The 26,895-nt window shown below is 35.3% G+C and overlaps 1 protein-coding gene across 9 annotated transcripts in view; it reads right to left on the bottom strand.

Moving 5' to 3' along the window:
- The window catches only part of EPHA6 (EPH receptor A6), a 1,203,504-nt gene that overhangs the window by 943,380 nt on the left and 233,229 nt on the right, over positions 1-26,895 (bottom strand). For all 9 annotated transcript variants that reach the window (XM_043994222.1, XM_043994223.1, XM_043994227.1 and 6 more), the window contains one exon: positions 17,555-18,218. In XM_043994222.1, coding sequence (XP_043850157.1) covers positions 17,555-18,218 — 664 coding nt within the window. The remainder of the gene's footprint in view (positions 1-17,554; positions 18,219-26,895) is intronic.

The raw sequence follows: 26,895 nt of genomic DNA, 5'->3' as shown, positions 1-26,895 counted from the left end.
TTATACAGTTCTCTTTTTATCACTGACAAAAAGCTGGTGAAAGTATAATTGAGTGTAAAAAATTAATTTTCCTAATTAAAATTTCAGAAGATTTGAAATCAGAAACTAGTCAGAAAATCAATTTTTGATGATTATAAACAGCTTAACAAAACTTCTAAGATGACAGAATACTAACAATGGCATTTGGTAGAAATATGGTGATAAGGTCAACCCAAAAGAAATGTAATGAGAAATGTTAGTACAAGATTTCAAACTACACCTTTAAACATGCACACATGAGTATACCAGGTATTAAAATATATTTCATATCACACTTTGCACATAACTTTATAAGTTATACTTTGTGAATTTTAAAATATAATTCAAAATATTACAAATCTAAGAGCATCATCTTCATATAAAAAGATGAATGCATTTATCAGAATATATACATATACAAATGCACACATACATTATATATGACATATTTCTTCACATATTGTGCATACACACTTTTATGCACAAATGTAGATTGCACCTATAAATTCACATGTATGTGAAAATATGCATGAATATATGATATGTACACATACATATCAATACATATACATCATGAGGAAAAAGTACTCACTACCCTCAAGAAGCCTATTATATTATAATAGGGCTCAGTGGATAGAGCACCAGCCCTGGAGTCAGGAGTACCTGAGTTCAAATCTGGCCTCAGACACTTAACACTTACTAGCTGTGTGACCCTGGGCAAATCACTTAACCCCAATTGCCTCACTAAAAAAATAAAAAAAAAAAGAAGCCTATTATTGAGAAATTAACATTTCATGGAGCTAAAATGAATAAAGAATTATAATAAAATATGATATATATTAAGGGAAGTACAAAGTGATACATGAGTTTAAAGGAGGGAGCTATTACTCCTACAGTTAAGCGTCAAAGGAAGCTTTATGTAGAAGGTAGGAGTTGAGTTGTTGTAAAAGTGTAGGTATTGATTTCAATAAGCAGGGAGATATAAGAAAGAAGGGTATTCTTGCCTGAAAGAATAGAGTAATTCCATAAAGGCTGAGGATTACATGATAGGCTTGAGGAACAGTAAGTAGTGTAGTTTGGACAAAGCATAGGGTGTATATAAAAGAGTAAAAGGAAGGGCAGCTAGGTGGCGAAATGAATAAAACACCAGCCCTGGATTCAGGAGGACCTGAGTTCAAATCCGGCCTCAGACACTTAACACTTACTAGTTGTGTGACCCTGGGCAAGTCACTTAACCCTCATTGCCCAGGGAGGGGGGGGCAGAGTAAAAGGAGATGAGGTTGCAAAGCAATGTGGAGTGGGACTATTTGTGGCCTTGAATGTCAGGATAAGGATCTTCAGTAAATAGCCAGTGTGGAATTATTAAAGGAGAAGAGGCTCCTAATGTTTGTTTTTTTTTTCTTTTGTATCATTGACCCCTTTGTTATTTTTATTTATTTATTTACTTTTGTGGGGAAATTAGGATTAAGTGACTTGCCCAGGGTCATAGTAAGTGTCAAGTGTCTGAGGCCGGATTTGAACTCAAGTCCTCCTGAATCTAGGGCCAGTGCTTTATCCACTGCACCACCTGGCTGCCCCATTGGCTCTTTTGTTATAAAGTGAAAGTTTACTGAACCCTTCTCAGAATAATGCTTTTGAATACACAAACTAAAATGCATAGAATTATAAAAGAAAATTATATTAAAAAGAGTTATCAAAATATAAAAAAGTTCTTAAGCTCAAGTCCCTGTTTGTTATTGTTTTTTTTGTTATCATTTATGATATAGACACACAGGTAAAAAGGGCTAGGTTCTTGAGAAATGAAATACTAGGATCTATTTGTAGAATTTTGCCTTAAACAGACATGCTTTGGGGTTCAGAAAGAACCTAATTAATTGATGTAATGATCTTTGAAATAAATATGATTACCTCTATTGCCCTGTAAAATATATTTCAGAATTGTAATGCAATTTTTTTTTGGGTGGGGCAATGGGGATTAAGTGACTTGCCCAGGGTCATACAGCTAGCAAGTGTCAAGTGTCTGAGGCCAAATTTGAACTCAGGAACTCCTGAATCCAGGGCCAGTGCTTTATCCACTGCGCCACCTAGCTGCCCCCTGTAATGCAATTTTTAGTTCTTATTTTTAAAATTTCTGATGGCCAGTGTTTTTAAAACTGGAAGAGACAAAAAACAAAACAATGAGAAGACTCTGCTCTCTTGTGTCCTCTCTCTGTCTCTGTCTCTCTGTCTGTCTCTCTGTCTCTCTCTCTGTGCATTTACAGCTCATTTTATAGTTTTTTCCTCAGGAAATGGATTTTTATCTGCACCCTACAGAAATGTGTTTTGCATCTTTCAAGAGACTTTTTTATAACAGTCACTTGTGATACTCTTAGGCAATCTGAATAAATAATGTTTCTTTTCAGTACATGGTTGAAGATAAAGCAAAAATTGTCTTTATGCTCCTAAAGTTCCCATGAATTGTTGATACTGGATATTTCATTGCATGATGACTATCTTTGTACAGTAGCATGACAATTGGATATCCACATCCATCTGAATTTATGACCATGGCTTTTTAGAACATTCAGTCATGCTGTGTCTTTAATTTATTGGACCACTATCTCTAAAATAAATAGATGAAGTATTGAGTTCAAAGTATTGTTAGGTTTTAGAATAGTATTTTTTAAAGAGAATCATATATCTAGAGCTAGAATGCACATCAGACTAGTCCAATCTCCTCATTTTACTGATGAAACTGAGTCTTTAGGAGGTGAAGCATAATACATGCATACTTGGGTAAAAATCTTGCCTCTGACACTGCCTGCAAGTATTATGGTACTTTATAAAGGACTCCTTTATGGTAATTTTATTGAAATAGTCATCCAGAATGTTAATACCAAAGATTGTATAATCATAGTAGGAAGTATTGTGTGATTTTTTAAAGTAATAAGACCATTACACACATTTATCAATCTATCGATATATCAATCTATTGATCTAGCTAGCTGTCTAGTTATCTAGTTATCTATCTAGCTATCATCTATTTATCATCTATCTATCTATCTATCTATCTATCTATCTATCTATCTATCTATCTATCTATCTATCATCTATCTATCTATCTATCTATCTATCTATCTATCTATCTATCTATCTATCTATCTATCCTCCATCTATCTACCTTTCATTAGCTCTAAAGGACCTAGGAAGTTATCTAGCTAGGTCTGTTATCATCAAATACAAAGTGCTTTCAATAGAACAATCCCATTGCGTTCCTATATTGGATCACCCTCAACGATTAATAAATTTGAAATTTATATTAAAATGTAGAGAAATTATAACCAGGACATTATTATTACAAAATTAAATTTTCACAAGTTTTAGAAGTTATCACAATGTAAAAAGTAAATTTTAATTTAAAAAAGATATTTAGAATTGCAATCTCTTCATACCCTCAGCCCCATACTCTTGGCCCTTCCTTTTCCACTTTTTCATACCCAGCCTCCGCAATTCAAGATTGGGCAGTGATTCTCTCATTGGCAAACAAATTCTTTTAGTATTTTATCCTACCACCCAACATAGAACTTTGTTTAGAATGAGAAACATGAAATCCAACATCTAGAATCATATAATAGTCTTAAAATAGTCTATCACAAGGTCTAGTTTTGTTTATACAGTGTTAACTCTTTATAAAACTGGATGGTCCTCTCTGAGAATAGAGGACAAATACCATAAGAGAGAACTAACAAATATCCTTTAGGTTGTGGTGTATGAGACTTTTCTTATCTATAGTTGTTGTGTTCTAGAGAACATGAATTGACTTAAAGCATCTCCATCCATTCTTCAAGTCTTGGTGATTCCATTGGTATGAATATGTTCTCATTGTCTTTCAATATCCTAGTAGACAGTCTTCTTGAATTGCTGTAGTTGGGAAGATCATTACCTGATGACCAACCTTTTGGTTATAAGCCTCTCCAAATGTAGCTAGATTGGTCCTTGGATGACAAACACAGAATCCATTGTCAACCTGTGTTTGAAGCCTTTCCAGATTGGCAGGACCTGCCAAAGCTTGTGTTCTGCTGACATAGCTTTTGAAAATCAGGAGTCATATCCAAGCCATGATGAGGAATAGGAGTAGGACTTTAGTGGAGGTAAAGTATATACTCTGATGTGTATAAATATATACCCCAACCCCCACTAAAGTCCTCCCATAAAATAAGTTGTATTAGAATGAAGTTTTATTGTGTTTCTGAGAACATTAAGTAGAATTCATTTTCTCTTGGAAATTTTGCATCATTAACAACATAAACTACAGCTTCAATGCCATTCTACATCATACTGTAGTAATCCATTGTACTCCTATGGATAAATTTGTTCATTAGGATGATAATTGAGCAAGCCCCTTAGGAATACAAGTATATTTAAAATGTTTTTATTTGTGTATTTTTGGGGTATGTATGTGTGCCACTGTTTATGAGTCAGTGACTCCCTTTGCTTCTCCCCCCAACAACCATATCTCACAACAAGTAAGTACAGCAAAAACCAATCATTAAGTATTTATTAAACTTCTGCTATGTGCCAAACACTGTGCTAAGTACTGGGCCAAACACTCCATACTTGTATGCCCAGTGATTACCAATGAATGAAGTAGTATCTACCCACAAAGTGCTTACAAGCTTACAACCACCTCTTTCAGCTTTCTCTTCCATCTGACTAGAGGGTGGTGTACCACTCTCTATCCAACGTCCTCCTTTATAGAGAACAGAAACTACTCAGCTCATTCTAATTTGCACCGTCAGTGCTGCCTGGTTTCAACTGCATGGAGCAAGATGTCCCATGCCAGGTACCCCCTTTTGTCCCTGCAATCCACCTTCCTGCTTCTATTTGGGTATTGTCTCCCCCTTTAGGTTATAAACTCCTATAAGCTCCTGTATCCCCAGCACTTAGCACTGTGCCTGACACATAGTAAGCCTTTAATAAATATTATTGAATGAGGTAATCCCTATTCCCCTTCATTTAATTTGTTTCTTTTGCAACAGTTTTGTTTGTATACATCATCAACATGTTGTTTCTCCTTGGCAAGGACTGGTTTCCTTTTAGTCTTTTTGTCCCTAGTGCTTTGTACATTACCCGACATATTTTAGGCACTTAATAAGTGCTCATAAATTGATTTCTTTTTCATGTTGGGGAATAATATTGAATTCTTTGACTTGGCTTTAAGGCTTTCTCTCAACTACTTGCTAAATTTGTTGTTCATGTTGATGTTATTAATTATTTGGGGTTGTTCTCCCAAGCACTGGGTTCCTTGCTGGCTCTGAATTTGATTAGTTGGTACATTGTAGCTTATATTTAAAAATTCTGGGTACTTTGGGAGGTGTTAGGAATAGTATTTCCTATGCTGTAGTATTCATTTTCCCACCCCCATCTCCATCTTCCTCTGGGAGACCCATGATCTATCTTTCTTTCTTCCTTTCTTCTTTCCTTCCTTCCTTCCTTCCTTCCTTCCTTCCTTCCTTCCTTCCTTCCTTCCTTCCTTCCTTCCTTCCTTCCTTTCTTTCTTTCTTTCTTTCTCTTTCCTTCTTTCTTTCTTTCTTTCTTTCTTTCTTTCTTTCTTTCTTTCTTTCTTTCTTTCTTTCTTTCTTTCTTTCTTTCTTTCTTTCTTTCTTTCTTTCTTTCTTTCTTTCTTTCTTTCGAAGCAATTGGGGTTAAGTGACTTGCCCAGGGTTACACAGCCAGTGTCAAGTGTCTGAGGTTGGATTTGAACTCAGGTACTCCTGACTCCATGGCCGGTGCTCTATCCACTGTGCCACCTAGCTGCCCCACCCATGATCCTTTTAATATGCAATTTTTGAGTTTAAGGACTTTGCTTGTATAAAATTCATATTTATTCAATGTTATTGTCCTTTATGTCTCTTCTGTCAAATTGTCTTCTACTTCTGATTATTTGAATTCTAAATCATATTATCTTTTCTAGAGTACTTACTGCTTTGGATAACTTCTCTATTGTAATGATTGGAGTGACGCCACCTGATGGAGAGTTACTGTAGGAAAGCTCTGCCATGAGGAGAAGGTGTCTGAGGGCAAGCCATGCAGCTTTTCCTTGGTGTCAGGAAGTGACATTTGCTCATGGGTACTGTCTATCAAAGCTACCAGCCAATTAGCTTGATCTTTGTGTACATGTGTGGATGGGATGTTCCCAGTTTCACAGGAGGTTTGTGGGAGGAAGAAGGGGCAAGGCTGGCTCTCTTGCTCTCTTTTGTCAAGATTCTCATGGACAGTGGAGCAGAAATGTGGGTTTCCTGAGATAGCTGAATCTAGACCTCTTTCTCTCTTCACCAAATTCTTATTCTCCTTAATAAATGATTAAAATCTAACTCTTGCTAAAGCTTATAATTTATTGGCAACCAATCCTTAGATATTTTAGACAGACTAGCTAGAATTTTAGCCCCTTATACTATCATGATTTCTAATAATAGGTAACATTTCAACAATGCTTGCTATGTGCCAGACACTGTGGTAAACTCTTTATAATTATCATCTTATTTGATCCTCACAACAACCTTGAGAGGTAGGTGATATTATTATCCCCATTTTACAGGTGAGGAAACTGAGGCTTAAAGAGGTGAAATGACTTGCATTGGGTCACACAGATAACAAGAGTCTGAGGCTAGATTTGAACTCAGGTGATCATGACTTTAAGCCTAAGTCTTTGTCCATTGTACAACCCAATTGCACCATGATGTATTCCTAAATGTCTACTTTTTTTTTGTTAATTCTGCTCTGAAGTTCAGATTTATTACCTGAGTTCCATATAAATACTTTATTTTACATATTTTATTGTGAACCATTATGAGGTTTCTTGCTACAGTTCTATAGCAAAATTCTCTTTTTTCATTAATTTTCCTTTAAATTTTCTGTAACCAACTAGCTGTGTAATGCTGGGCAAGTCATTTAACCCCAATTGCCTTACCAAAAAAAAATTTGTGTGACCTTGAGCAAATCACTTAACATTTTTGCCTCAGTTTCTTTGCTTGTAAAATGAACATAAAAATAGCATATGCCTCATAGAATTGTGAATATCAATAAAATAATAATGGTAAAGTAATAAGTACAGTGCCTGGCATATAGTAAGTGCTACAGAAATGTTAGCTATTATTATTAATGATGATGATTATGATGTTACAATACTTATTCAAAAACCTAGAAAGACTTCAATAGACTGATACTGAGTGAAGTGAGAAGAATCAGGAAAACATCGTACACAGTAACAGAAACATTGTGCCATGATGTGATAGACTTAACTCTTTTCAGCAATACAATGATCCAAGACAACTCCCAAGGGACTCATGATAGAAAATGTTCTCCACATCCAGAAAAAAACAAAAACAAAAACAAAAAACAACCTGTGGATTCTGAATGCAGATTGAAGCATACTGTTTCTACTTTTTTTTTAGGTTTTTCCCTCTTGTTCTGATTCTTCTTTCACAACATGACTAATGCAGAAATATGTTTAATGTGATTGTACATATATAACCTATATCAGCTTGCTTTCTGTCTTGGTGAAGGGGGAGGGAAGGGAGGGAGGGAGAAATATTTGGAACTAAAAATATTATGAGAAAAAATGTTGAAAACTATCTTTACATGTAACTGGAAAATAATAAAATACTTTTATGTTTTAATAAAAAACAATACTTATCTAATATACTGAGAGAAGGGGTGAATTTTACTCATTTTGCTGAGTCTTGCTGTTGATTTACTTGTCAGAAAGCTTATATTATACTGTATTTTTTGGATTTTTGGAATTTTCCCCTTTCAAAATTTTTCTTATGTTTTTAGGTTTTCTCTGGCTTTTCTTCTTTATGATCATCTGCTTACTCTTGTATCCTCACTTTTATCTCCTCCTTCATTCCTCTGTTACAGAGGTAGTGCAATTCTGCCTCACTTAAATCCAATTCATGCAACAATTAAGACATCACCTCATGATGACATTGGTCCTCTTTGAAAATGAAGAACAAACAGTAACATTTCTCCTGCATCCACCTTTGCTTACCATCTCAGCACAATTAATTCCTTCTGTGTCTTGTGGGGTATGCACTGTGCAGATGTTTAGACTAAGTGACTGCCCTGGGAGAAACAGGAAGGGGCCTGTTTGAAACAAAAAATTTGTGAAGGTGCTTGTTAGTGGACTTTGAGTGAGGATGGAGAGTGTGACTAGCCCAGGGGCACACAGCTAGTAAATGCCATGTCTGAGGCTGGATTTCAACTCAGGTCCTCCTGAATCCAAGGCTGGTGCTTTATCCACTGAGCCACCTAGGTACCTCCATAGTATTTTTTTTTTTTTTACTTTTTTGGGGTGGTGGGCAATGAGGGTTAAGTGACATACCCAGGGTCACACAGATTGTAAAGATCAAGTTTCTGAGGCTGGATTTGAACTCAGGTCCTTCTGAATCCATTATCTACTGTGCCACCTAGCTGCCCTGCCTCCTTTTAAAAATCTTATACTTTTACTTTAGTATAAGTCTTCTTTTCAGGCTTTCAGGTATAAAGAGGCCCAATGGAAAGAACAATGACTTTGGAAACAGAGAATGGAGTTCAAATTCTCTCTCTCATGCTCTTTGCTTGTGTTCCCTTTGGTGATTCATCTCAGCAACGTGGATCTCCATTTCCTTATCTGTACAGTGACAAGGTTGGATTGTATGGCTTTCAAGGTCCTTTCCAGTTATTAAGCAATGAAATGATCAGTCACCAAGCATTTAATAAATGAACATTATGTGTGAGGCACTGTACAACATCCTGGGTTTACAAAGACAAAAATTAGTTTCTTTTTTCTTTATCCTGTGATGATACTGACAATATCCCTTTACTTAATTTTAAATGCTGTGATATTTTACATATACACAATACCCCCACACACACTCAGTTTCTTTTTTTTTCTGGGGGTGGGTAGGTTCCTGCTTTGTAATTCTATCAAAGTAGGAAGCAACCAGTATGGAAATATCTTTATTCAAATTTTTAAGTAGGCTTTAATGGAGAAAGTTGCCTGGGAAAACTAAGGATTTAAGTGACTTTCCAGGTCATGTAGTCAGTATTATTTCAAAGGCAAGAACTGATCCCAAGTCCTATATCAAAGGGGCAGCTAGGTGGGGCAGTGGATATAGTGCTGGGACTGTAGTCAGGAAGACATCTTCTTAAATTTGGCCTCAGACACTTACTAGCTTTGGGACCCTAGGCAAGTCACTTAACCCTGTTTGCCTCATTTTTTCCTCATATGTAAAATGAGCTGGAGAAGGAAATGGCACACCACTCCACTCCAGTATCTTTGCCAAGAAAACCCCATGTGAAGTCACATGACAGAAAAGACTGAATAACCTATATCAAAGCCTATTCTCTAGAATGGGTTCCCCGGTAAATGTTTAACTACTGGCTTTCCAGAAGGGGAAAAATGTAGGCAGGATCCACTTTTCAATTTGTTTTTTTCAAGGCAATGGGGGTTAAGTGACTTGCCCAGAGTCACACAGCTAGTAAGTGTTAAGTGGCAGAGGCCGGATTTGAACTCAGGTACTCCTGAATCCAGGGCCGGTGTTTTATCCACTGCACCACCTAGCTGCCCCCAGGATCCATTTTTAATTTTCATTTGCATTAACAATTAGTCCATCACTTTCTTAAGTTTAGAACATTAACTAAACAACAAATCAAACCCTGATTTGTATCATTTGCTGATTTCAGAGGTGTAAATGATCATTCTGAAAAATTAAGTCATCTCTCAGGAGTCTTTTTGAGGCAGGGACAGTACACCCTTGTGTCTCCAGCCATTGTATCAGATTGCCTCATATCATAGGATCTCAGGAAAAGCTACCCATTATATAATCATATAGTTTAAATATGATCTTTTCCAACTACAGATTTACTGCAAATAAAAAAGGTGACATAATATGCTAACCTAAAACCCATTATTAATTTAGGATCTTTGATCTTATTTAATATTTGTATAAAATTGTAATAATAGAAAGTGACATTATGTAATTAAAGTATGACATAGAACTGGAAAATGATACCAAGTTAAATTTTAGATGGTTTTGATTTTATATTTTTAACCTGTATGAAAAACTAGATTTGCTTCAGGAGAAAGCAATATTGTTTGAAATTGAAGGTTATATTGAAAGAGTTCCTATTTGGTTAGTAAGAACTTTTAGAAAATAAAAAAGGCTAGTTGGGCCAATAAGTCTGTATCCTTGCTGATCCTTATCATGCTTTTCAGCTTTTTTGCCATTTCTTCAAACTCTCTTATTTTATGTTACCACATCGAGGTGTCTCAAATTACTTTCTGCTCTTTGCTTCCACAGTCAGGTCTGATAACATGATTAGACAGAGGATCATAAACACATAGCATAAATGTTTCCAAACTACACTGGAGAACTGTGTTACTGAACCTTAATCACATTCTTCAGTAGATCAAACCAATGGTTATATCGCTGAAAACCCTGTGTATCCCATTCACCTCTATGAACAATAATGTAATGGTCCGAGACTTGTCACAGTTGTCTAGCTTGAGTTTCAAAATAGTACTATGAAAAGGCATTTTCTGGGAAGAAAGGGGATTTTCAATCAATCTCAATGCTTCAATATTGTTATTTTCAAAGCCAAAGTATTGCTATGTACTTAAACAGAGTCACATATTACTTAAGGGTATCATGACAGAAAAATTGTGCTCACATTCCCTAGTTCTCAGCAGGATTAAAATTCCAGACACTGACTGATAATATTAAATAACCATGCCACTACCTTAAAGTGATTTACCCTCAAATAATGCCCAACAGGGGCTTATTACTTATTCAAATCACTTCAGAACACATACAACTGAACAAAAATTACATTCAATTTTGCAAGTTAATTGTTTTCAATTTTCCCCATTGTGTTATAATATTTTAGATATACTAAATGAAATACTGTTTTATGTAAATGAATGCTTCAAAAATCACTTAAAAATTTTGAATCCTTTGGGAAAGTTCAACATTTAATAGGATAAACCAAGACAATTAAAAGAAAAAAGTGTTTTAATCTACAATCACAAATGTCCCAGTATGACTTTTTCCTCTATTAAATAGAATAAAAATAACATAAGTAAGAGACAAGAAGACTAAAATTTGAGACAGGAATAAAATATGAACAATTGTAGTCATTATTTTGTTTTTGTATCTTAGCATCTCTGCTTTATATGATAGATATTTGAGAGTCCCAGGATTGTGTATTGGGCTGATTAAACCTTGGGGAAGCAAAGCAATAAATTTAAGATTCCACCTCTCTTTTAGTTCACAAGAAGCTGGAAATTGGGTTGCCCCAAATATGCTTGAATAGAAAAGAAATGATTTCTACCTGTATTAAAAAATGACATGCAGTTGAAGAAAATGCAAATACAATCATTTACAGAGACATGTTAGGGATTAAAATGCTATAGGCACATCATTAGAAGACAAATATTTATCATTGAAATGAAATTGATTAACAAAATAAAATTATATTCCACTTCATTAATAAGATTAATATATCTTTTAGAGCATTTAAATTAATCTTTCTCAAAATTTTCAAGTATACACTTAAATTTCCTGAACACATCCTCCTCAGCTAATTTGTTACATCATCACTTTACACTAAACAAATGTAAAATCTTTGGAGTATGAACATGTAGTATCAGTTTATTATTGGTAATGCTTTAAATTCTACCCCTAGAATTTTAATTTTGAGGTAAAGCAATTATGATGTGAGAGAAGTTGCAGTGAATTCTTCTTCTGTCATTACCAATGCTCTTCCATGAAATCAATGGTTATATAGAATACAAACAGGAGCCCTATCATGCTGGGTCACTCAGCTCTTTATTCTAAGTCGTAATGGAAGGATATTAGAGATTGCCTTAGTGTGAATTTGTTCTACAGAATGGGCTGAACATATATGCTAAATGGCTTCTTCTACTGTTTCTAGCCAACTGCATGGCTTGGGGTATATTACTGAATTTCTCTTGGTGTTATTATTCTAATTGTTAAGTTAATAAGAGTTGATAATAATAGCTAAAATGTATATGGTGTATACACATACACTATATGCCAAGCATCTACTGAGAACTTTACAATTATTATGTCATTGGTTCTTCACATCAATCCTGGGAGGTAGGTACTTTATAATTTTCTTTTTACAAATGAGGAAACTGAGGCAAACAGAAGTTACCAACTAATACAAGTGTCTGAATCCGGATTTGCACTAAAATCTTCTTGACTCCAGGACCTGTGCTCTAGCCATTGCAATTGCTTATAGTAATGATCGTAATTCATGGAGGGTGTTTAAAAGAATATAATGTGGAATTTTAGAAGACAAGGGAACTTTAGAAATGACCATTATTTTACAGCTGAAAAAGCTGAAATCTTGTGAATGACTGGTGGACAGCTAGGTGATGCAGTCGAAGTCCTGGGACTGGAGTCAAGACCTAAGTTCAAATCTGACGTCATACAGTTCCTAGCTGTGTGATCCTGGGCAAGTCACTTAACCTTGTTTGCCTCAGTTTCCTAATCTATAAAATGAGCTGCAGAAGGAAATGGCAAACCACTCCTGTACCTCTGTCAAGAAAATACTAAAAAAGGGTCACAAAGAGACAGAAACATCTGTAAAATGATTGAAGAAAATAAAATGACATGGGTTTTCTTTACTAATGTTTTTACCATGGAATAAAGAGGTGATCTTTATGTTCCTTCCTAGCCCCAAAACTTAATGATTATATTATTCTTTTGTAACTCTTCTGCCTTGGCTTCAGAATCACTATACATTCTTTGTTTTCTTGCTACCTCTCTATTCTCTGCCAATGCTACCTATCTCTGATTCCATTTTGCATTTCCTCAATCCTCGGTTTTTTTTTTTTGTTTTTTTTTTTTAGTGAGGCAATTGGGGTTAAGTGACTTGCCCAGGGTCACACAGCTAGTCAGTGTTAAGTGTCTGAGGCCAGATTTGAACTCAGGTACTCCTGACTCCAGGGCCGGTGCTCTATCCACTGTGCCATCTGGCTGCCCCAATCCTCAATTTTTACACTTCTCCAAGGTTCTGTTTTTGACACTATTATCTATTGCAATCTTTCCTTTAGAGATTTCATTCACTCCCATAACTTCAAATATTTTCTCTATGCAGAAATATCCCAAAGTTGTATCTTAAGTTCTTTGACCTTACTCTTAAGCTTCAGATCAAAATCTCAAGCTATCTATAGGCCATGTCTACCTGGACTTCTTTCTGGTTTCCTCGAGGTCAGCATTCCCCAAATCATTACATTTCCAACTCAGCCTCTTCCTTCCTAACCCTTCCTAACTCTTTCTTCCTTTTACTTCTTATCTCCCTATTTCTATTAAGAGAATCACAATATGTCCTTTCAGCTAAGTTTGAAAAGTTAGTATTGTATTTCTAAGATCCAGTTTTTAAATTCCTTTTTTTCTACTTTTGTAAACTTCTTTCACTCATCCTCTTCTCTCTTTAGTCACTGTTATCACCCTTATCCATGTTCTTATTAACTGGACCAATTTACTGTAATAACATACTAATTGTTCTTCCTATTTCTACTCTCTCCTATTTGATGCATCCATTATAAAGCTGCCAGACTATTCTTTTTAATGTGCAGATTTGATTTTGTAATTCAATTCAAAACCCTGCATTGATTCTCCATCACCAATAAATAAAGTTTAAACTGATCTTTAAAGCCCATCACAATCTTGCACCATCTTCCTTTTCCAGGATTATTTTGTTACTCCCTTTCATGTATTCTGTGCTCTAGTCAACCTAACTCTCTTCTATTGCTCTAACTTTACTTATGTTCATCCCTGTGAAGGAAATACTCTGTTCATCCTATTCCTCTCTATTGAAATTCTACCCATCATTAAAGGCTAATTCCAAATAACAACACCTTTCAGAAAACTTTCTCTGATCTCCCTACTACAAATCAGGAGTAGTTCTCTTCCACATCTGATCTCATATAGTTCTTCATATTACTGATATGGTAGTTTTTAATCAGAATTACATGAGTGGACAGCTAGGTGGCACAGTGAATAAAGTACTGGCCTTGGATTCAGGAGGACCTGAGTTCAAATCCAGCCTCAGACACTTGACACTTAACTAGCTGTGTGACCATGGGCAATTCATTTAACCCTCATTGCCCTGGCCAAAAAAACCCAAAACAAAACAAAACAAAACAAAAAGAATTATATGAGTGTCATTTACCTTCACAAGATCATGGTGATAGAGTTCTTATTTAACTTTTATTTTTATTTTTCTAGCACCTAGAAAATTGTTCTGCCCAGAACAGGACTTGTGAAGCAAAACTCTCTGAAGAAAGGTGGAGGGAAAATCATCCTATCACACCTAAATGGTAGATGAACTCTTATAAGCATTTATACAGGACCTTTGATGTGCCAGGTACTGTGCTTAACACCTTATAGATATCATCTCATTATAACAACTTTCAGGGTTAGATTCTATTATTATTCCCCTTTTAGCTGAGGAAACTGAGGCAGACAGAGGTTAAGTGATTTTTCCAGGCCCATGGCACTAGCAAGTTTCTAAGGCTGGGTTTGAACTCAGGTACTCCTGACTGCAGGCCCATGCTACTCATTATACCACCAAGCTACCCCTGGCATATAGATTAAAAATTAAAATAGTCTGTACTATCCAGGAGCTTGAATTCTAGCAGGGGAACATGACATGTCCACAAACAAATAAAAATAAGACATACACAAAATATACAGTGTTGGGAACGTAATCTATAGCTATAGGAATCAAGAAATCTATTGAAGGAGCTAGCAATTTTGCTGAATCTAGAAGGGCATTAGGAGTTCCAAAAAACAAAGGGTGGGGACAGAAAGCATTCCAGGAATGAGAGACAGTCTGTGAAAAGATGCACAGGTGGGAATTAGAATGTTGTATAAGGTAACAGTAAGTAGGTCTGTTAGCCTGGACTTTATATCCTACTTTAATTCCATCAATCAGTTATATATTGTCCTAGATTATTTGTTCCGCTGAGAATTTATTTAAATGTATTAAATTTATTAACTTTTAATTTAGTGGCTGGGAACACACAGATTCAAATCATGCTCTCATTACCCCTGTTGTCTATTCATCTGTATGTTTATGGAGAATAGCTTGAAGAACAGTGAGTAGCAAAAGAAACAATTTAGTGCAAAATTCCCAGTTTCCTGGGGAATTGAGCTGCACCTGGTAGCTTGATGCACTTGATCATTCAGTCAGAATCACTAGAGCCATTACCTGAGAAAATAGTATAGGGACAGTGAAATGGAGCATGAAATTTCACATCTACAAGCATGGAAAGGAAAATCCATTTTATACATTAAGTACAGATTTAACAGTTCTTTGACATATGCCCAGGTCACCTAAAATGGAAGCACCTGTGTGGGAGGTGTCAGGGACCTGCTTCTGGGTGAGACATTCTGAGTTCCTTTGCAATATGGACAGAAGTAGCCTTTTCCATTGGCTGTGTAATTGGAGCAGGCTATCTTTAAAAATGACCAGATTGGGGACTGTCTGTTTGTCTTTCTATTTCTAGTTGTATTCAGAAGGGATGGAGTTCCTCTTCACCCACAACATGGATATTAAGCTAAGTAGGTAGAAGGGTTACACTAATTACAAATTGATATGATTTGTTTGTTCTTTAGTGGTTTGTTTGTTTGTTTAGTTTAGCTTAGTTTAGTTTAGAAGGTAGTAGAGTTTCAAGGTCAAAGGTTAGCTTTGATGCAGCATTCAAGACATTACTGCAAAGAGGCCCCCTAAAATTGGGGAAACCAAAATTGTAAGGGCTAGAATTAATGGAAGACAGAGTAGATAGTGGTAAGAGAGAATCCTAGAGAGGATAAGTGAAATGTAGCACACTTGGCTTCCAGGCAGTAGGGACTAAGGTAAGCAAATAGCCTGAACAGATACAGCACAAGTGGACACTGTCCAAATCCCCAGGGCCTTAATTAATAATAATTGTTGGGAGTAGATCATCTAAAGCCCTTCTTGAATTTGCAATGAATTAGCTTTAGCACCAATAATAAACTGAATATTATACAAAGAAGGCAGCCTCCATACTTGAACTAATTAGTGTGTCCCTAGTAATAATGTAGTTCAAGAATTTTCTTTAGTGCTGCCCAAGTAAAATAACTCTCTTGCTTTCAAATCACAAATGTACACATTTATTTTCAATCACCCCTTAAAATATTATTATACTAAAAATAATTCAAGTATAAATCTGTGCAGATAAACAAGAAGAAGAAAATGAGTCACTTTTCAACTAATCAAATAATAGGGTACTGGCAAGTACTGTCATTTTTTTTAGCACACAGCAAAAATTACAATTTTTGTTGGATAGGTTCATGTGGAATTTTAGAAAAGAATTTTTGAAATAGAAAGAAAATGGGGAAACCATGACTTCTTTGTATATTGGGGTAAATTTCAAAATAGGCATGTATATAGGAATACTACATATTAGATGATTAAATTATAATTAAAAAACACCCTCACTCTTCTATTCAATGTTAATAAAATATAAACGGCAAGAAATTCAGTCCCATGAAAACCAAAATCTAAATATTTCACAAGTATCAGGAGAGAAGCCCTCCTTTTTATATGAATTGCTTCACTATTTTATTATTAATCTTCAAAACAAAAATGAAGACACAAATTATATTATTCAAGAAACCTACAAAAAAGTTATTACATAGTCTAGTGACACTTTATTATAATTCCTGAGCTATTATTAGTTGCCAAAATGAAAATTAAAATGTTCCTATTTTAGAAACTATGTATATAATCATCTTATAAATGAACATGCAAAGATTGTTAAGATCCATAAATATACTGTGACAACCTCAACATTTCCTGACAATTAGTTCACATACATATCATTACTATCAAAATCACAAGGATAAAATGCTATATTTGTTTTTTTTTCAAAATTTTAACAAAAGTATTCAGTAGCAGCAAAGAAAAAAAATAGACACTAGAGAGGATAATACTAAACCATCATATTTACAAGGCCCAAATAAACACTAAATTAAGATAAAAAGAGAACTCAAATCTGTATTTAATTTTACATACTAAATTTTAACACTCTTAATTTAGTTGAATGAACTGAAATTGCTTCCCCATAATGGAAATGTGATTAGATGTTATTTGCAAATATTCCTACCATTTGAGAATTTGTTTCATAAGTTTCCATTTCTAAGCCTCTCATATCATTGCTTTAAAAACAATAACAAAAATACTACCTGAATATCCATAATATTAATCTACAATTTTACTCAAATAAACCCAGAGAAACATTTTGTATTTTATAAAACGCACACCGTACTTTTTAGGAAGGTTGGGAAAGTGGAGGAAGACAGCTAACATCAACTAACATTTGTCAGTTTCTCATAAAATTCATTCTATTATGAATGCTATTTAAACATTGATTCTTTGTCAGATAAAGTGCACAGTATATCTGTCCTGCAAATGTATCATCTATTAAGTGCAATGTAAATGGATATTCCTTCCTTACCATGGCAGGAACCATCTACTTCCTCATATCCTACACTGCAGATACACCGTCCCAGAGGAACTAGCCAATCTCCATCAGCTCCACAATATAACTTTGGAGTGTCCCGCTCTTCAGCACTCTTAACACAGGAACCCCGAACTTCCACCAAAGAGGAAGAATCAACCCTTGGAATAGTATCAGGAAACATAGCCAAGTTACGGACAGTGAAAGGGCACTTTTTGTAGAAAACACGGACAGAAACAAGAGCAATACATGCTCCAATGTCCTGAAAAGCAAGAAAAAATCCTTTCCTGTTAATTGGTCCCACCTCACGAACTTCAGTGTTCAGCTTAAGGATGCGATCACCCAAATCCATCTGGGTAAAACTCTCATCAGCAGCAATAGTATCAATTTTAGTATATTGGCTTGGCCTGAATTTAACTCCATGAGACTCATCAGATTCCATGTAGAAGAGATTAAAAGTTTCTTTACAAGTTCCCAAGACCCAGGGAATGCTGTTGCAATCTCTCAAAGTAAACTTCATTTCCACATAGATCTTCTGGGCTGCATCTCGAGAAATCCAGTTTGTCCGAAGCCAGTTGTTTTGATTTGGTTCCATTACGTTGCATACCTGGTAAGTGTGAATGGGTCGGTTATGTTCATCCATTTCAGTGATGGCATCCCACTGTATAAAAATAATAATTAAAAAAAAAGATTAGCAAGTGAAACTAATATGAAGTGATTTTTAAAAGATTCAACTGTATGATCTGAAACCCACCAAAACATCAAAATGAAATCATGTGTGGGGTTTCTCAAAGAAAGAAAGTCTAAAAGAAAAATAATAAATAATTGAAATTAAATTTTTTTTAAAAAAGGACAGCTAGGTGGTGCAGTGGATAAAGCACCAGCCCTGGATTCAGGAGGACCTGAGTTTAAATCTGACCTCAGACACTCGACACTTACTAGTTGTGTGACCCTGGGCAAGTCACTTAACCCAAAATAAATAAATAAACAAAGAAAGAAAGAAAGAAAAATGAAAATAAAAATAAAAAAAGAAAGAAAATCTAGAAGTTCTTGCAATATGTTCAGTTGATAGGTTATACCTATTTGATCAAATAAATGAAACACAGAAACTATAATTTGGTTTCTTCAATATCATTAATGCCCAATTTTGATGAGCATAAACCTAGAATCAGATGAGCCATAAAACCTAAAGTTATAGGGAATGGCAGATAAAAGATGAGGTTTATACAAAAGACATTATTTATCATTCATAGTATCCTCTGCAAGGACTATAAAACAATACTGTGCACCAAGTAGCCAGTTAAGAAATATTAGTAGGGAACAAGATTGGGAGGCAAGAAGCATTTATGAAGCATCTACTTGATTCCAGGTACTGTGGTAAGTGCTTTACAAGCATCATCTCATTTGATCCTTGCAATGATCTTGGGAGGTAGGTGGTATTATGATCCCCAATGTATAGTTGAGGAAAAATGAGGCAGACAAATGTTGAGCGACTTACCCGTGCTCACATATTTACTAAATGTCTGAGGTTGTTGTTGAACTTAGGTCATTACTGACTTAGAGGCCAAGTATGCTAGTCATTGCACCATAGAACTGCCTAGTTGAATAATAATTGTTTTTATTTCTTGGTATATCAATATTCTTAATAATAAGAACTTTCCAAAAATGGAATAAGGTGTCTCAGGACAGATTAATGCCTCACCTCTTTAACTTTAACAAAGCCTGGGTGGCTATTCGGATACATTTTAGAGAGTATGAGAATTAACTGCTAATATTTAAGTCCCTCAAAGACAGACATTTTATGGGTTTTATCTATATACCCTTGGTACCTAGAATAGTGCCTTGTAGTTATTAGACCCTAAATAGATTCTTATTGGATTTCATTTGAACATAACTAAAGAATCCTGATATCATCTATGAAAACAGATTGCAGTTTTAAACATGGTGAAAAGTGGAGTGAAAAAAAAGGGCAAAAAACAGTGAAAAAATGGTGCTTTTGGCATCAGATAAGAATTCTTGATTTGTCCCTCAGTTTGTGGTATATATTCATGTCCCTAGTTCCTGGGGAGCCTGAGTTTGGTGGCCCTCTTGAGTTCAAGCATTCTGAGTTGCAACAGGATCAGCCAACTGGGGGTTCCACACCAAGTCTGACATTAATATGGTGAGCCTCAGACACTTACTAGCCCTCTGACCCTGAGCAAGTCACTTAACAGCTATCTGCCTCAGTTACCTTTCTTCCTGGGTTTTCGTGAGGATCAGATGATATAATATTTGACAAGTGTTTAAAATAGTACTTAGAACATAGTAGATGCTTAATATGTGTTTCCTTCTTTTCTATGTTTCATTTTCCTCAACATTCACCTATTTTCAGGTAGATTATGGATTAAATGTGGGCAGCTAGGTGGCACAGTAGATAGAGTGCCAGATCTGGGGTTGGAAGATCCAAGTTCAAATATGGCCTTGGGCACTAGCTGTGTAATTCTGGGTAAGTCACTTAATATTATTTGCCTCAGTTTCCTCATGTGTAAAATGAGATGGAGAATGAAATGGCAAACCACTCCTGCCAAAAAATACCAAAAAGGGATCATATAGTCAGATATCAATGAAATGATTAAACAACAAAAATGGATTTTGTAGGATAAACTAGCACCCTAGACAGCATTTATAGGAATGCTTCCATAGGAAAATGCATTTTTCATGGGAAAATGCATTTAAGTGCTTCTGTGCTAGGAATTATTCTAGGTGTTAGGGATATAAAGACAAAAATGAAACATTCCCCCTTTTTCAAGAAGCATACTTTTTTTTCCCCAGAGAAGGTATAACCTCTGAGTAGATCTCTGAGGTAGCACTTAAGGAGAGCTTTGAAAAAAAATAGGATATATAGGAAGCTAGGTGGAACAGTAGCTAGAGCTCCAGGCCTTGATTCAGGAAGACCTGAGTTTAAATCTGGCCTTAGATATATACTACCTGGGTGACAGTGGGCAAGCCACTTAACCTGTTTGCCTCAGTTGCCTCATTTGTAAAATGAGGATAATAATAGCATTTACTTCCAAGGGTTGTTGTGAGGATCAAATGAGATAATATTTGTAAAGAACTCAGCACAATTATTGGCACATAATAGTCACATAATAAATACTACCTATTATTATAATTGTGGCATTTAAAATTATATGTGTTCTCCTTATTTCTGGCCCAAGTTTAGGGAAAATTAGCTGGGGTTTCTAATATATTGCTACTTAAAAATTATAAGCTTTAGCACCAGTTTTAGGCATTAATCATTTATTAAAGCATACCAAATATTAGTAAAGCGAGAACACATGGCTCAGAAAGTTAAGAAGGCCTATCTAGCCTAGAGGAGAGATACAGTTCAGCTTGACTTCCTTCTTTCCCCAAGTCCTCTACCAGGAACATGCCCGAGAGCCTCTCTGTGTGGAAGCTTCCTGCAGGTCTGGAGGAGAGGCTAGCATCAGTCAAATCTACTGTTTTACTGGACTTGAGGCTGGTCCATATGCAGAAGTTCAGTGAACACACCCTCTGAGCGCCAGGCTTTCAGGTAGGTGTAGTTTTAATTAAGTGAACTTTAAATGAGTTAATTAGCAAAGTCAATCCAATCAATCTTAATATTATCCCCTTGAGGGGGGCCTCTGGGTGCCTCCAAACCCATTATTTTCTCATATAATTAAATAAAGAGTGAATTCCAGGCATAGGGAATAGCCTGTTCAAGGAAAATGTAGATGGAATGTTACATATAAGAAACAGCAAGAAAACTGTTCTTTCTTTTAATATATGGGGAGGTGGGAGACAAGGGATTGGATTTAACATTTAGGATGAGTGAAGACTTAGGAAATTAGGAGTTTCATAGTTTGAACATATATTATAAGTATAGATAATTTACAAGGGAAGTAGAGTCACCAAGGAACTAGATATGATACTTAGGTAATATTTGATGCTTTGATTTTAAACTACATTAAAATTAAAAAAAAATTAAGACCTATCACCAAAAAACAAAATCATTAAAAACCACTTAATGCTAAAAATCCTCATTCCATATTACAGAAAGCAAGGTAAAATAGGACTTAACACACACAACACACATACATACAATTTTGATAAAGTTAAATAAGAATATAAAATATTGTTGTTATTTGAATAGCCATGAGAATTACTAAAAGTATCACAAGTGAAAAAAACACCACAAGTGAAAACAGTGAATCTCTTATTATAAGTACTCTGCCCTTTCATTCTCTCTCTCTCTCTCTCAGAGGTGTAGGTATCATCATAGTGTCAAGATAAAGTAAGTACTGTGTTGTCATCTACCCAAATTGAAAAGGAACATGGCATATTGATGAAAAAACATTTCTATATCATGCCTCACAAAGCTCAAAATCTAAAAAAAAATAACTGCCCTTTTCCTTAGTTATCATAGAGACTTTGCCCAATGAATAAACAACAATTATATTTGTATACTGTTTTGAGCATTCCAAGATACTTTCATTACCACATGAGGGAGGTAATGTAGATATCCAATTAATTTCCACTTTACATGGAAAACTCACAGAGATCAATTATCACATGAAGTTAGAGAGATTACTAATGCATATTCATAAAACTGGTGCTTAGGTCTCCTGACCTGTTTTAGTTTTATTTTCATTATATTCAATGCCATGTGTGTGTGTGTGTGTGTGTGTGTGTGTGAAGATACACACACACATATGCATATACATTTGTACAAACATACATACACACATACATATCCCAGTAATATTAATCAATAAGTATCTATTGAATGATTACTATGTGCCCAACACTGTGGTTGGTAATATATTAAGGTTCCAGTTCTGAGCCATGATATTTGACCCCAATATACAGTTATGATATAGCTGAGGAGAGGTGTTTATGCTATACACATAGATATGTAGATAATTAACAAAAGAAGGTATTATCTGTTATCATGCTAAATAAATAGAAATAAGCTATAGCTTATAAGTGCAGTAGGCCTTCATAGGAGGAACAATTCTATATGCTGGGCTGGGCATGTCAAGGAAAGCTTCAAGAAGTTGAACCTAATTCAGACTATGAAGCATCATTATGAGCAGGAAGAAAGATAACATCATTGTCACTTTATATTATTTGCCAGGAATAACTTGTACATAAGTTACATTATGTATATGGCTATCTGTCTCTACACTGCTATGGAACGCTATTTTAGAAATTTCAAGGTTTACCATAAGAATGACAATCAATTTGTTCACTGGCTTCTCTTGTGCATTCTTTCGATAGATTCCCATCTTCCCTTTGATATTCATGTTGATCTCAATACTAAATTCATTAGGAATGAATTTTATTATTTCCTTGAGTGAACTAGCATTTAAATAAGCTTACTAAAACATTAAAAATGAAGAAATATATTAATAGAAACAATTACACTTGGTTGACTCAATTTTCAACCAGTCCCTGGTATTTAGGGCCAATCTGTGTTTTTTTTTCTTGATATCATACATGAAATTATATCTTTATTCATTTCCCTACAATGTTTTTTTGTTTGTTTGTTTTGCTTTGTTTTGTTTTGTTTTTTTCTTACTAATATTAACTCTCCCATGCTTGGTAGATAAAACAACTTATAGATCTTGACAATTTGGATACAGAATAAGATATAGATTGCTCTGTTTAGTGTGTAGTATCCTGTGGTGTGGACCTTCCTACAGAGGTGTCAGGGCAAGCCTTAAGGATTTCCCAGATAGTAGCCATGTTTTGTGGTGGAGTAAGACACTTACCCTCGAAATCTGCCTTCTCTAATGGATCACAGCCATCAATTAGTAAATCTTAGTCGTATATTAACTTGAAAGCCTCATTTCCTCATATCTATCTCCCTTTGAAATTATGCCTATTGGCTTTTTGTAAGTTCATTGTTTAAGGCTTTTTTTACATATTTTGACTAGTGATAAATCTAACCATGTCTCTTCTAAAGCATTATGTCCTGTATTTAGCTATTTACCTACCTCTGTACCTGTCTGCCTCTGCATTTAAGAAATTCGGGAACACTATTTTTATTTCTTCTGTTTTAGAAACTTTCTGTGTTGTAGAAGGCTGAAGAGAGTTCTTGCAGTAGGTACTATGTTTTATCTATTTAAATATTTATGGTAGTTCCTGACACAATTAGAGAATACAACAAACCATTTAAGTAACCATTATAAAATGAGAACAACTTTCAGCTTCACTAGAAACTAGATTTCCAGCAGTTATAAATCACAATAAAAAACAAACAAAAAAGGAATCATAACCAATATTAACAATTTAAAAAATTATCAATGACCAGATGAAAGCATACATAATTTGTTGATTAAAAATGTGGATAACATAAAACTGACAGGGAGAGGTAACTCACTTTAAAATAGAACTGAGATCCAAGAAGACCTCAACAGATACATAAAACAGTTCTAATCTAACAGTGTTAATTCAATGGGGAGAAATCGGAAGTCACATATGTGGGTTCAAAAAAATCAACTTCATGTGTATAAGACTGAGGAGAAGGTCTAGACAACCCTTTTTTATAGATCTGTCAGCTATCAATAATGTGACTTGGAAGCCAAAAAAATTCATATGATTTAAGGGTGTATTAGTACAAGTGTGGCATCCAAATTAGAGGTGATGATACTACTGTATTCTGCCCTGGTCAGACCATATCCAAAGAAGTGTAGTTAGTTGTAAGCACCATATTTTAGGATTGATTTTAACAAATGAGAAACTGTTCAGAGTAGGGAAAGATGATGGTGAGAAAATTGGAAAATATACAAGAAAATCAGTATGATTTTCTAGGATAGGGAGGAGAAGTGGGACAGAAAAAAGGGAGAGGAGAAAAGACAAGATTGACAGAACATGAAAACTTTCTTCAAGTATTTGAAGGGCTGTGATGGAAGGATTGATGAATGTCCTTTCTTTCTTTGGTCACAGAACTAGAGCAACTTTTGGAAGATGCAGAGAAGCAGTTTTAGAGAAATAGATTTAGGGTATGTGCAATAAATGTCTTCAGGATAATTGCAACTAAGAGTAGAAGTAGATTATCATAAGAAGATAGAGGATTCCCCATCACTGGAGATTTTTGAACACAGGAAGATTGGCCAGATGTTGGGCATCATTTTAGAAGGGATTCAGGTAGAAAGGACTCTAAAGTCCTTTCAGCTCTGGGATTCTACAGGTCTGGGATAACCCTGCTCAATTGCAACTTTTCTTCCTGCTTTCACAAACAATATGATTCAAAAATGCCTGTACTAGTGACAAATAGTTGTCCATTCACTCATTTTTGCTCTACTAGTATTTTCCCCAATCCAAAGAAAATTGATCTGAAAATGATCTATAGTAATCACAGAGCTACCTATAGGGAGCAAATTCAGTTGACAATATTATTTCCTCTACAAAAACTTTATGTTTTTATTTTCTTTTTATTGAATGCTTTGCTATATTGATATGAATATACTATTTTGCACTAAGTCACAAACATAAGTTTTAGAATATGAAGTAAAGTTCAGTCTCTTTTACAGAAATAGACAGCTGGCAAATTTGTCAACTTAATGGCAGAGTTAATAATAGGCTTGATATTTCCATCATGCAATTTACACAATTACTAAAATTTCTATGCCTCCAAAAATTGCACAGTTGGCGAACAAGCTACATATTTTGCAAGCTTCCTATAAAGCAGGGTGGGGAACCTCTGACTGCTAGCCGTATCTGGTTTACTGCTCCTTTTTTATATACCAAGTGTTCCTACAACTCAGGGTACATTTAGTGCTATAGGTCTGAAAACCATTTCTGTTTCTTAGGCTACTAGGTCAACAGTGCCTGGCACATAGTAGGAACTTGATAAATATTTGTCGATTTGCTGATTGAGTGAATGCAGCATTCTCAGAAGTTTTTATAAAAGCAATTGAAAAGCTGAGTGGATAACCATTTATCCTTTGATGTTTTGTTTTTCCTTTGTGTTTTTGCATCTACATTGTATTAGTCTAGTTCCCAGACAACTATGATGATGATAACTACTACCCATTTACATAGTGTTTACTATGTGTCAGGTACTGTGCGTTTTACATATAAATTTTATCCTCATAACAACTGGGAGGTTAAGTTCTATTATTATTGCCATTTTAGAGATGATGAAACTGAGGCAAACAGGTTAAATGACTTGTCCAGTGTCATACAGCTAGTAAATATTTGAGGTCAAATTTGAACTCAGGTCTTTCTGATTCCAGGCCTGGTGCTCCATTTATTTTCAGGCTAAGAACAATAAAATGAACTAAGGGTAAGGACCTGGAATAGGCCACCTGGACTATTTCAATAGTCTTTTTCCAGCCTCTCTCATCTCTTCTTCACACACCTGTCAAATAATCTTCCCCAAATGTATGGATCTGACCAAATTACTCCCCCTCCTCTTTTGTTTTGTTTTGTTTTGTTTTGTGACTTGCCAGGGTCACACAGCTAGTAAGTGTCAAGTGTCTGAGACCAGATTTGAACTCAGGTCCTCCGGATCCAAGGCAGGCACTTTCTCCACTGTACCACCTAGCTGCCCCTACTTCCCCTCTTCTAATCCTTAAAATGCTCCCTATTGTTGAAATTGCTTAGCTTTAAATCCTTTTTTTTTTTTTTTGGTGAGGCAATTGGGGTTAAGTGACTTGCCCAGGGTCACACAGCTAGTAAGTGTCAAGTATCTGAGGCTGGATTTGAACTCAGGTCCTCCTGATTCCAGGGCCAGTGCTCTATCCACTGTGCCACCTAGCTGCCCCACTTTAAATCCTTTCCATAAATTTTCCCCAAATGATTTCTCTTCTGACCCCACTCTATCCTGCTATCATTTTTCTACATACTTTGCCTTTTACTCAAACTGTTATTCACTGTTTTTTCCTGGTTTTCTGTCCTACTCTTTCTAGTGTCTATGTCTTTATACAGTCTTTTTCTTATACCTAACGTAGACCATGCTCACAGCATCTCTGTCTACTGAAATTTCTATTCCCTTTCAAGATCCAACACGGTCACTTCTCATGAAGGTCCAGTATTCATCCCAGTCCTATTAAGAATTAATTCCAGGGCAGCTAGGTAGTGCAGTGGATAGAGCACCGGCCCTGGAGTCAGGAGTACCTGAGTTCAAATCCGGCCTCAGACACTTAACACACACTTACTAGCTGTGTGACCCTGGGCAGGTCACTTAACCCCAATTGCCTCACTAAAAAAAAAAAAAAAAAGAATTAATTCTTCTCCTCACATTTCTCATAACACTTCCATGTCTTCTATACATTGTATTAGTTATTGGTGTACATTTCATGTTTTCTCATGCAAAAACCCTTGCTCCA

The sequence above is a fragment of the Dromiciops gliroides genome, chromosome 3, assembly GCF_019393635.1.
Source record: "Dromiciops gliroides isolate mDroGli1 chromosome 3, mDroGli1.pri, whole genome shotgun sequence".
NCBI classification, from domain to species: domain Eukaryota; kingdom Metazoa; phylum Chordata; class Mammalia; order Microbiotheria; family Microbiotheriidae; genus Dromiciops; species Dromiciops gliroides.
The sequence above is the reverse complement of the archived record's forward strand: the minus strand, read 5'-3'. Positions and strand labels throughout refer to the sequence as shown.